The 11,712-nt window shown below is 45.2% G+C and overlaps 1 protein-coding gene across 2 annotated transcripts in view; it reads left to right on the top strand.

Annotated features, from left to right (window-relative positions):
* The window catches only part of Kat7 (K(lysine) acetyltransferase 7), a 32,792-nt gene that overhangs the window by 10,766 nt on the left and 10,314 nt on the right, over nucleotides 1-11,712 (top strand). Inside the window, exons 5-8 of one of the 2 annotated variants that reach the window (XM_005394197.2) lie at nucleotides 1,249-1,331; nucleotides 5,624-5,710; nucleotides 8,025-8,123; nucleotides 11,274-11,384. In XM_005394197.2, the coding sequence (XP_005394254.1) occupies nucleotides 1,249-1,331; nucleotides 5,624-5,710; nucleotides 8,025-8,123; nucleotides 11,274-11,384 (380 nt within the window). The remainder of the gene's footprint in view (nucleotides 1-1,248; nucleotides 1,332-5,623; nucleotides 5,711-8,024; nucleotides 8,124-11,273; nucleotides 11,385-11,712) is intronic. The other variant, XM_005394198.2, reaches the window with a different exon arrangement.

Here is an 11,712-nt window from a genome sequence, read left to right as displayed (position 1 = left end):
GCTTCCCAGAGTGTGGGGATAACGGAAGTGCTGTTACTTGCAGGTGTTGCATAATTTTTAAAATCCCAGTATATCTTTTACCTAAAATTAAATTTATTTTTTCCATGAAAGGATGAAGATTTTTGTAGACGTATAACTCAGCTGACTTATCTTTTTACTCCATTAGTGTTCTCACCAGCCTTTTCAGTCTTTGGTGTTTTATAAACCCCCTTGGCTGAAGAGGTGTGCGTAAAGGTAATAGCACTTCCCTATTCCCTTTCTTCATTTCTTATTTGTTATTTTAGGCACTACAGATTGAATCCCAGGGCTTTGTATTGAGCTCCGTCTCTAGTCCTTTTTTATTCTTTATTTTGAGAGAGGGTCTTGCTAAAGTACTAAATTGCCCAGGCTGGGCTAGAACTTACTATCTTCCTGCTTCGATCTTCGAGAGTCCTGACTTATATGACAGAGAAGGTTTTTTCTTACTTTTTGGAGACAGGGTCTTAAGATGTAATTCAGGCTGGGTTTGAACTCACTCTGTAGTCCACCCTGGCCTCGGACTCATGGCGATCCTGCTGTGTCTTCTTCCCTGTGCTGGGATTACAGGCACGTGCCACCATACTTGGCTTTATTTTCCATTTTTCATCAGTTTTTTTTTTTTTTTGCTTATTGAAAGGAGTTAAATTCAAATTGGATAGCATCACAAAACAGAATAGTACACTTATACTATGACATGATTAATTTATTTTTAAATTCTTTTTCTTTCTTTTCTTTATTTTTTTATCTTTTGAGACTGGGTCTCACTGTGCAGTTCAGGCTGGCCTTGAGCTCTCTTGGTAGCCCAGGCTAGCCTCAAACTTGCAACAACCCCCCTGCCTCAGCCTCCCCAGTGCTGGGATTATAGGCACATGCCACTGAGCCCAACCACGTGATTAATTTCACATAGGAGAATTAAATTCCACCAAAAGAAAGTGTACCTGTTTGTAATTTTGTGCGTTATTATAAATGTATGATTTTATGATTACATTTTGGTGTTAGGTAATATTTATATTATCAGAACAGAAGGAACTACACTGAACATATGCCAGTATGTTTGAAGATTGCCATGTGAAGGCAAAGGACTTCATGTGATCCTAATAGCGCTTACGTTCGGTGGGTTCAGTCTGATGAAAATGGAATAGCAAGCAGATAGGCTTGTTGGAGAGAGAAACCTCCCTTTCTGAGCTTGAGTCTTTGCAGAAATGACGTCTCTCCCCACTTCCTTAACAGGACACCTTACTGGGAAACACGAGCGACACTTCTCCATCTCAGGATGTCCGCTCTACCACAACCTCTCCGCTGACGAGTGCAAGGTAATTGCCCTCCCCCGTCTCCCCATTGCTGTCGCGTGGGGAGAGCTTGCTGGTGGCCTGGCGCTTGGCTGCACGCTGGGGCTACAGCGGTGCACAAGGCAGGCACGGTCCTCCTTCATTCTTACCTTCTCGTGGAGAAATAGTTAAAAGAATTGTGTTCTTAAAAAACTGCTTGGACAGACAAGAGAGTTAGAATATTTAGCGAGTGCTTTGGAAGAAATGAACAAGGAAGAATATTTGGGACACTCACCACTAGTGCATTGATATTTTCCGTAGAAAGTCAACTTGAAAGGCTGCTAGGGACCTGCTGGTTATGTGACCTCAGTATGTATTTGTCAGATTCCCTCTTTACAAATCTCTGAAATTATTTTGCTTTTTAGATTTTTTTTATAATTCTTTTCCTCTTCCTCTGTCTATTTCTACAGAAGACTTTTTCTTTTGGTTACTCTAAGTTACACCTATTCTTGGCTAATTCTTCTGTTAAATTCTTGAAAAACATAGCTCCTAAGTCACTTCTGGGGTATAGACAATGGATCTGAGTGTAGAACCTAAGGTTCCGTGCATATGTCCCCATGTGGGTTGCATGTACCTCGTTGGAATCAAAGGACTAATTGTAGGGAAGCAAGAATTGAAGATGTTAATTAGATAGATTGCTCGGGAAGTATCTGGGCAGGTTACCCTAACTGCTCTCCCTAAACCAAAGTCTTGCTTTTTGGTTGTTACTTTGCCAACAAAGCCTGTGTCCTTGTCTGAGCAGGTATCATTTTGGAGAAAAATTAGATTCCCAGCTAACACTGGTTCTTCTTGATTCAGGAACTTGTTCTCTTACTGACAGGCAGACCACAGGGTGGAAACTTCTTTTCTTTTTTTTTTGGTACCGGAAATCAAACTCATGACCTCACACTTGCCAGGCAAGTGCTTACGCTGCTGAGCTATATCCCCAGCCCCAGGTAGAAACTTCTTTGTGTGCTTACTGGATGGACTTTAGGGTTGAAGACTCTGCTCTTATTTTACTTCATTCCAACTCTTGTGGTAAGAAGGCAGCCTTTTCCCCTCAGTGCAGACTCTTCCTGTTTTCCTGTGGTCTTCAACAAGTTGAGAGCGGCAGTAACTGCCACCGTGATTCAGAAGCTGGCCAGGTGCTGGGTACATCTTCCTCTGAAAATACCTTTGATCTACGTCTAGTAGGCCCTCTTCTATGTGCCTTTAAATATAACAGTTGATACTGTGGTTGGTTTTACATCAAAATCTTCCAGAGGTACAACTTTAAAAATTCTTAGGTGAGCATAGTGATGCACGCCTGTAATCCCAGCACTTGGGAGCCTGAGGCAGGAGGATTGCTGTGATCAGGAGGTAAGCCAGGGCTACATAGTGAGACACTGTCTCTGAAAACAAACAAAACAAAACCAAATATTGGCTTAACCTGGTGCAGTGGTACATGCCTATAATCTCAGCTACTCAGGAGGCCAAGGCAAGATCATGAATTTGAGGCCAGCCTGGGCAATTTAGCAAGATCCCATTGTAAAAAAAAAAAAAAAGTGGGGCCGGGCGTGGTAGTGCACGCCTGTAATCTCAGCACTTGAGAGGCTGAGGCAGGAGGATCATTGCAAGTTTGAGGCCAGCCTGGGCTACAAAGTGAGTTCAAGGCCAGCCTAGACTGCATAGAGATCCTGTCTCAAAAAAAAAAAAGAAATGGGCTTGTATCTGTATCCGCATGTTACTTAAACAGTTTAAAAAAAAAAAAAAAATTTCAGTCTAGGGAAGAAAATACTGAAAAAAGGAAAACACTTCTGTCATGAACTTATTTTACAAGGCAAATGAGGCTTAGCATAATCCATCTTTACCTGTGGACCGTGTACTTGGAGGATCAGGGGAATTTCTGAAGACGATCTTTGTTCCACTGAGGATCCCAATTGGAAAGCCCAGACAGTTCCTTGATTTTATAAATAGTTCTAGTTTTTCTTTCGTAGTGTTTTTTTTTTTTTTTTTGTCTTGTTGAGACAGGGTCTCACTATGTAGTTCAGTCTGGCCTTGAGCTCATTTTATAGCCCAGGCTGGCCTTGAACTCGCAGTGATCGTCCTGCCTCAGCCTCCTGAGTGCTGGGATTATGGGCGTGTACCACCACTCCCAGCTGTAGTTTTTGTTTTTTGCAGTGCTGGGAATCAAATATTGGGCATCACAATTGCGAGGTAAGCGTTCTCGCTACATGTCCTGCCCAGCAAAACCTTTAGAGTTTTAATACTTTCTGCATATGATAACCGCTTTTGAGAACCCCTGTAAACCTTTCAGCAAGTGATAGTACCGTTTTTTATTCAGTCTATTTTTTTATTAGTCCATGATTGCAGTACAGAATGTTCCTGATCCTTGTGTAGAGTGGGTGCATGGACAGAACACCTCTCGATTCTTTTTTTCACCCCCTTCCCTCCCTGCTCACTCCATCTCTGCTCCCCTGCCCTCCCTTTTTTTTGGTACTGGAGTTGAACTCAGGACCTTGCGCTTGCTAGGCAGGCTCTGTGCTGCGGAGCTAAATCCCTGGCTCCCTTTCCCTTTTGACAGAGATCCACCTCCTTACTTCCTGTTACCGATCTTTTACTTGTTCTTTGTTTATATCTTGGGTTTCTGTCAGGCATCTATTTTGTGGCTGTGTCTCAACACGGTCACAGATGCGAGGAGTCAGTGCCGAAGGTAGAAGCCTGTGCTCAGGGAGCTCCCGCACTGAGGGGGGCAGTGACACCTGCGGATGAGTGAGTGGCTGAGCATTTCACACAGTGGTGAATACTGTGAGAAGCAGACTGGCGGCAGGGGCCGTGGGGCTTGGGGATGGCACACGGCTTGTGCCGCCGGGTGGTTAAGGAAGGGTTTCTGAAAGCTGGCATTCGATCAGGGACATGGATGGTGGCAAAGAGACGCCGTGGAAAGCAGAGTAGAAGGAAGAGGCCATGAAGCGCGGACGCACTGTTGGGCTGGAGGGACAGAAAGGCGGCTGTGTGCCTGGAGTTTGGTGGGAGATAGGAAGCAGGGCCCAGGCTTTGCAGACACTGGTACAGAGGATATTTTTACTCTGGTGGCAGCGGGAAGCATGTTGGGGACTGAGCAGAGGCGGATATAATTTCACAAACATTCTGTGGAAATCCTAACTTGCTGGAGACTGGAGAATGGGCTGTCGGGGACGAGTGCCTCAGACAAGCTTCTGAGCTGGCAGGAGGTGGCAGCCCGGGCCAGCAGGGGATCATTGCGGAGCTAACTCCAGCCGGGATTCCAGGTGGCTTTCGGAAGGGAGCGCGGTACTAGGCTGGCGGGTGGATTTCATGTGAGGTGTGAGAAGAAGAATCAACCATAACTCGAGTTGTTTGGCCCAATCAGCTTTTGAGATGGTGTTTTGTCACTTACCGATAACAGGGAGATTCGGGTGGATCAGATCCATGGGGAATATTTGTCACTCTGTTTTGACACTGCTGGTTTAGTAGTGAGGTCGAAGAGGCAGTTGGATGTGAGAGCTCAGTTCCTGATGATGAAATTCAAACTATTGAGAGCTGATGGGATTTGTCTGAGATTATGTAGGTACAGAGTTCAGTTTCTCTGTAGATTTTTTTTCTTTTCTTTTTTTTTTGTGTGTGTCTTTCTGAGACAGGGTCTTGCTTTGCAGTTCAGGCTCACCTTGAGCTCACTTTGTAGCCCAGGCTGGTTTTGAACTCACAACAGTCCTCCTGCCTCAGCCTCCCGAGTGCTGGGATTGTAGGTGTGCGCCACCACGCCCGGCGCTTCCCTGTAGATTTGAAGCCAGGTTTACCTTTTTCTTCCCTCCCTGCCTTTCTCTCTCTCTCTGTCTCTCTGGCTTCATCTTGCTGTGTTGCCCAGGCTCTCCTTGAACTCTTGGGCTCAAGCAATCCTCCTGCTTCAGCCTTCTGAATATCTGAGACTATAGGCACGTGTCTCTGTACCTGCCGGAACCCGGGTTCTCTTTCTTGGTACTTCCTCACTCTTTTCTTGCACTTTTTCAAAGTTTCTTACCCATTTTATGTGGAAAGAGTCCAAGCTCAGAGCCATTGGATTTCATTAAAATCTTAGCTTTGCTATCCTTAAGCTGTGATCCTTTCAATTCTCTGATCCTCAGTTAATGGCTGAGAAAGTACAGTGTGAAGCTCGCTTAACTCTTTCTTGGAGAATATGATGAGTGCGCTTTCGCTTTCAGAGACAACGTAACTTCAAGGGCTGGTTACTGTGTTCTTAGGCTGTAAGTAAACGCAGTCCTAGGAGCGGGTGGATTTATTGACGCTGTTGATGGTTGCAGGTGAGAGCACAGAGCCGGGATAAGCAGATAGAAGAAAGGATGCTGTCCCACAGGCAAGATGACAACAGGCATGCAACCAGGCACCAGGTACGGGCCTCGTGACAGCTCTGGCCGCCCACAGGTGGAGATCTGTGTCGTGGGTCTCCTTCACCCATAATGGCTTCGGAGGCCTATCTGGGCCTCTTGCTTCCCAGGGTCCATCCAGATAATTGCTCTTCCAGGCAGAAACTCAGAAAGATGATGTTTGTTTTCTAGATAGTTTTCAAAGCAAACACTCCCTGAGAAAGGGCGGAATCAAGCTGTTCACAATAATAACGGGAATACGCGATGGTCTGATTGTTTGAGAGCCTGCGCTTACTGTTCCAGTTCCTCGTCTTGCGTCCTTCTGCTGACCTGGCACAGTTGGCCTCAGACCGTTCCCTTTGCTGGCACACGTCCGAGCTCACGACTGACATTTCTTCAGCGTGTCATACTTGTTGACCAGGTCCCTTCTCTCTTCCTGTGAGATCCAGGCAGCCCCGGCTCTGTCTTCTTGCCTCTCTGAATATTCAGGCCATGTTGATTGCGCTCAATTCCCTCTTCCTTCCCAAACGGCTTTGCTCTTTTCCTGCCTAGAACTCTCTCTATGTACCAAGCAGAAAAGATTTATTTATTCTTTGAGGCCTTGTGCAGCTCTCAGCTGAAATAGGACTTCTTCCCCAGCTTTCCGCTGCCATTATTGACTCTGCCTCATTCTTGATGTCAGCCTTTGTTCTATGTAGCTGATCTCCAAAGTGTCTGTGAGGCAGGTAGGAACCAGAATGAGTGAGGAAGAAGTTGGCCTTTGAGGACAGACACCTGGATCAGAACACTGTGATTCTCTCTTGTCCTGGGCAGGTCAGCTAGCCTCCCTAAGCTTTATTTTTTTATTAATAAAAAAAAGAATGTGGTGGTGGGGGGTGGATGTCTATAATCCCAGCACTTCGGGAAGCTGAGGCAAGAGGATTGCATTTGGGCAATTTAGCAAGACTGTTTCAAAAAATAAAGAGCTGAGCATGTAGTTTAGTGCAAAGGCCCTGGGTTCAAATCCCTAGTATTGCAAAGGGGAAAAAAAAAGAGGACTGGGTGTGGTAGTCCACACCTGTAATGCCAGCACTAGGTAGGCTGAGGCAGGAGGATCACTTCGAGTTTGAGGTCAGCCTGGATGGTGAGTTCAAGGATAGCCTGAATTACATATTGAGACTGTCTCAAAAAACAAAACAATGCCTACCTGGCTAGGGTATCAGCTACATTGTATATATGTAAGTAATGTACCCAGTATGCGACAGATAACAAACACTCTGTAAGTGTACCTACATCCATTCATTGTCTATTTTAGGTTCTGTTTTTCTCAGTTTTTCTGTTTTTAATTGTTTTTGCGTTGCTGTTAACTAATAAGCATTGGGGCTGGGGATTTAGCTCAGCGGCACAACACCTGCCTGTCAAGCGCGAGGTTGTGAGTTCAATTCCCAGTACTGGAAAAAAACAAAAAACAAAACAAAACAAAACAAAACAAAAACTAGTAAGCATTACTTTAAAAACAGCATTCAATAAATACTTATTGTATAATCTTTTTTTTTTTTGAACCGGGAATCGAACTCATGATCTCATTTTGCCGGGCAAGCGCTTATGCCACTGAGCTATATCCTCAGCCCAAAATCATCTTTCTTCTTACTGCTTTGGTGGAGGCTATTTTTTGAGGGGGAGGTTGAGACAGAGTCTTGGTATGTAGTGCAGGCTCCCTTGAGTTCCATTATGTAACCTAGGCTGGCCTTGAACTCATGGCAATCCTCCTCAGCCTCCTGAGTGCTGGGATGACAGGTGTGCGCCACCACGCCTGGCTAAGGCTACCGTTATTAATTTGTATTATTATTAAAAACTATTACTCCTCACCCCGGTGTGGTGAAAACACCTGTCATCCCGGCACTTGGGAGGCTGAGGCAGAAGGATCATTGAGAATTTAAGGCCAGCCTGGGCTATATAGTGAGTTCAAGGCCAGCTTGCAGTACATAGCGAGACCCTGTCTCAAATAACAAAAACAAACAAAAACTGTTACTCCTGAACCCGCATTTAACTAGCAGTAAGGGTATGATCTGGGTGCTTGGCGAACCTAATTTGGAATTATAAAATTCCCATATTAGTCACAGTGTGACTGTGATGGTCTGGCATTTTCTTTTTTGCTTTAAAACATTTTTGCGAGGCAGGGAGGCCCAGGCCTATAATCCTAGTACTTGGGAGGCTGAGGCAAGGATGTGCTACACAGCAAGACCTTGTCTCAAAACGCCCCCCACAATTTTTTCATCTTTAATTCTGATACTTTTGAAGCCTAACTTCATGATGAGTTTTCTGTGTAGCTTTCTCAGATTTTTATTTTTCCTTTTAGGCACCAACAGAGCGGCAGCTGCGATATAAAGAAAAGGTGGCAGAACTTAGGAAGAAAAGAAATTCTGGACTGAGCAAAGAACAGAAAGAGAAGTACATGGTGAGAAAAGTTCAGGGCCGGATTAGCACCAGCTCCTGCTATTGCATTTGCTTCTCTTGCTCTAAGCGTCTTTCAGATTTGCAGTTTGCTCTTTTCTCCAAGTGGCGGTGGTCTCCAAACTGGGCTGTTGGGAGGGTGGACACAGGAGATTTAGAAAAACCGAATACAGTTAGAATATATATATCTATCTTATATGCACTTATGTACTGCAGACCTGGGGAGTGAACCCTGTGCCTTTGCACTGAGCTATGTTCCCCAACGTTCTTTTAATTTTTTAAAGTTTAATTTTGAGACAGTCTCCCTAAGTTGCTGAATTGCCTGAGTGGAGCTCGAATTTGTGATCTTGCCCCCACAGTCTCCCAGAGTGCTGGGGTTATAAGTGTGCACCACTTCATCCAGTTTGAAATTTATATTTTTAAAACTTTGGCTGGGTGTGGTGGTGTGTGCCAGTGATCCCAGCATTTCGGGAGGCTGAGGTAGGAGGATCACAGAGAGTTTGAGGCCAGCCTGAACTACATAATGAGACCTTGTCATACAGGTAGAAAAAGCATGACATATAAGTTTCTGTAGTTCACTATATTGGGGTCAGTTTTTTTGGACCAGCTTTTCTTTTTTTTTTTGTCTTCTGGAGACAGGGTCTCTCTATGCAGTTCAGGCTGGCCTTGAGCTTATTTTGTAGCCCGGGCTGGTCTCAAACTCACAACAGTCCTCCTGCCTCAGCCTCTCAAGTGCTGGGATTGCAGGCATGCGCCGCCATGCCCAGCTAGACCAACTTTTCTTATACAAATGCTGGATAGGATTTTCTTTTTCTTTTTTTTCCGCAGTACCGGGGCTTGAACTCATGACCTTGCCCTTGCCAGGCAGGCGCTTATGCCACTGAGCTATATCCCCAGCCCCAGGATTTTCTTTTAAAAGATCTTTTTGCCAAGCATGGTTATCTATAATCCCCACACTCAGGAACTGAGGCAGGAGGATGGCTGTGAGTTAAACCTGTGCTACATAGTGAGTTCAAGGCCAGCCTGAACTGTATAGTAAGACCGTGTCTCAAAAACCAAACCAAAACAAAAAGATCATCTTTTAATCCTCATGAAACTAGAAGAAATGAGTAATACTTAAAACCTAAGTCTTAGGTAGGTGACAGAGTCCAAATTTCAAAAAGATCTACAGGATATGGAACCAGATTAATAGGAAGCAGTTCTAACAGGGTTAAAGGTCCAGGTGAAAGGCTTCTTCAAATGGTAATGTATGCGTGGAATCTGGATTTTCCAGGGCTGAGCTGTGGGCTCCAGTTAACTCCGGGTTCCCCTTCCCGGGGGAGGTGGGGCCGGAGCCCAGAGGGAAGGGCTAGGGTCAGAATTAAAAGAGAAGTTTCCTTGTCTGATTTCCTTCCAGGGAGTGGATACTTGGAGTGATGGCCATGGTAAGATTTGAAAGTTAGTTACAGCTGGATTATTTTTATACTTTTAATTCTCTATGACTTTTCTCTTTTTTAGTCTTGCTTAATAAGACATTTTAAAAACAGTATAGCCTGTTTTCTGGTGGACTTGGGTTGGAGTTCTGTTATGTTTTATTTATTTATTTTTGTCTTTCTGAGACAGGGTCTCACTATGCAGTTCAGGCTGGCCTTGAGCTCACTTTGTAGCCCAGGCTGGCCTCGAACTTGCAACGATCCCCCTGCCTCAGCCTCCTGAGTACTAGGATTACAGGAATACACCACCATGCCTGGCTGTTCAGTTTTATTTTTAATTTTTTTTCTTTATAGTTTTTCGAGACAGAGTCTTGCTATGTAATTCAGGCTGGCCTTGAGCTCACTATGTTTGTTTGGTTTTGTCTTCTTTAGACAAGAGTCTCACTATGTAGTGCAGACAAATCTTGAGCTCACTTTGTAGCCCAGGCTGGCCTCAAACTCGCAAAGATTACATACGAGCACCACCACACCTGGCAATTTATTTTTTTTTATTTATTTATTTTTTTTTTGGTTTTTCTCCGGTACCGGGAACCGAACTCACGACCTTGCGCTTGCGAGGCAGGCGCTTTTGCCGCTGAGCTAAATCCCCAGCCCCTCACACCTGGCAATTTAAAAAAAAAATTTTAAAAAATTTTTGCCTGCCTTCCTGCGTTGTTTTTTTTTTTTTTTTCTTTTTTTCTTTTTTTGAGACAAGGTCTCACCATGCAATTCAGCCTGGCTTTGAGCTCACTTCATAGCCCAGGCTGGTCTCCAACGTGCAAGGATCCTCCTGTCTCAGGCAACCAAGTGCTGGATTACAGATCTGCACCCCCATGCCCAGCTCTCCGTTGGTTGTTTTCAAATAATTTTTATTGTGGTAAAATACAGAAAACAAAACAAAATTTACCACTTGCGTCCCAGTTTTTTGTTTGTTTTTTGGTCTACCTCCTTTCTGCAGGTATCCCTGACTTAGGATAGTTTGACTTAGGAGTTTTGACTCTGATTCTTGGTTTAGTTTTGTTGTGGGCAGTGCTCTTGAAGGACTCCAGGGCTGTATGCATGCTAGGCAGGCGCTCCACTACTGACTACAGCCTCAACCAGAAACTGACCTCGGAACTTCCTTTTGCCAGGCGGCCTCATGCCTTGGTGGTCAGCGGGTCACGTGACAGAATTTACAAAGCACTGCTCAGTCCAGCTGCCTGTCCCACCTTTGGACTTTCCTTCTGGTCTAAGGTCTTTAAACCCTGAGGCTCGGACAGTGTGATCAGAGAGCATCTCCAGATCTCAGGACTCAGGATTTGTAGCGCCTCTGGGCTTGCTGCAGTTCATGTTTTGCGATGTCCTGCAGCATATTCTTGTGGGTAAATGGAGGCCTAGATTCTGGTGGTGCAGGTGTGCACTTAGAGATAGAAGATGTCCCCTTCCGGAGCGGTAGGGGCCTCTGGCGTTGTAGCAGGTGTCCTGCGGTGTCGGGCTAGTAAGTAGTCTACTGTGGCCTCAGTCCTGTGAGCTCACGCATGGACACAAAGTGAGTAGCTTACGACTGTGATAGGCATCCGTTGAGACAAAAGAGCTGTATACTCAGTGGCACAAGTGCCTGCCTGGCAAGTGCAAGGTCCTGAGTTCAATTCCTGGTCCCAAAAGAGAAAAAAAAGGACTGTATGGCTACAGGCAGAGGTGTGATGCTCTGGTTATTCTCCTAGGAACACAGGCAGACCTACGGGAATACTCGGGAGCCTCTCCTGGAAAACCTGACAAGCGAGTATGACTTGGATCTCTTCCGCCGAGCACAGGCCCGGGCTTCAGAGGATTTGGTGAGCATTAAAAAAACCTCTGAGCTGAGGCCCTTTGTGGAATGCATTTTGAATGACCAAGAAAAATGATTAGCAACCAGTTCGATGGGAATTAAATGTCCCTTGCCACCTAGATCTCCTTTCTTTTGAGACTGTTCTTCCCTTTCCTGTTTGAAGGAAATCACATCTCCCTTCCCCATATTCTTTGGTTTTTTCCTGGCCTCCCAGCCCAACTGGAAGTTGTAGCTGGGCTCCATTTTCCAGGGGTGTCCTTTTGTGTCCTTGGCTAATTTGCAATTCTGAGGACCTGGGGACTGGCAGGTGTCCTCCTTTGTCTCAGCAGGGCCTC

This window comes from Chinchilla lanigera, unplaced genomic scaffold (assembly GCF_000276665.1).
Source record: "Chinchilla lanigera isolate Chin_1 unplaced genomic scaffold, ChiLan1.0 scaffold00050, whole genome shotgun sequence".
Lineage (NCBI taxonomy): Eukaryota > Metazoa > Chordata > Mammalia > Rodentia > Chinchillidae > Chinchilla > Chinchilla lanigera.
Note: the sequence above shows the minus strand (reverse complement) of the source record. Positions and strands in the feature narration are given on the sequence as shown.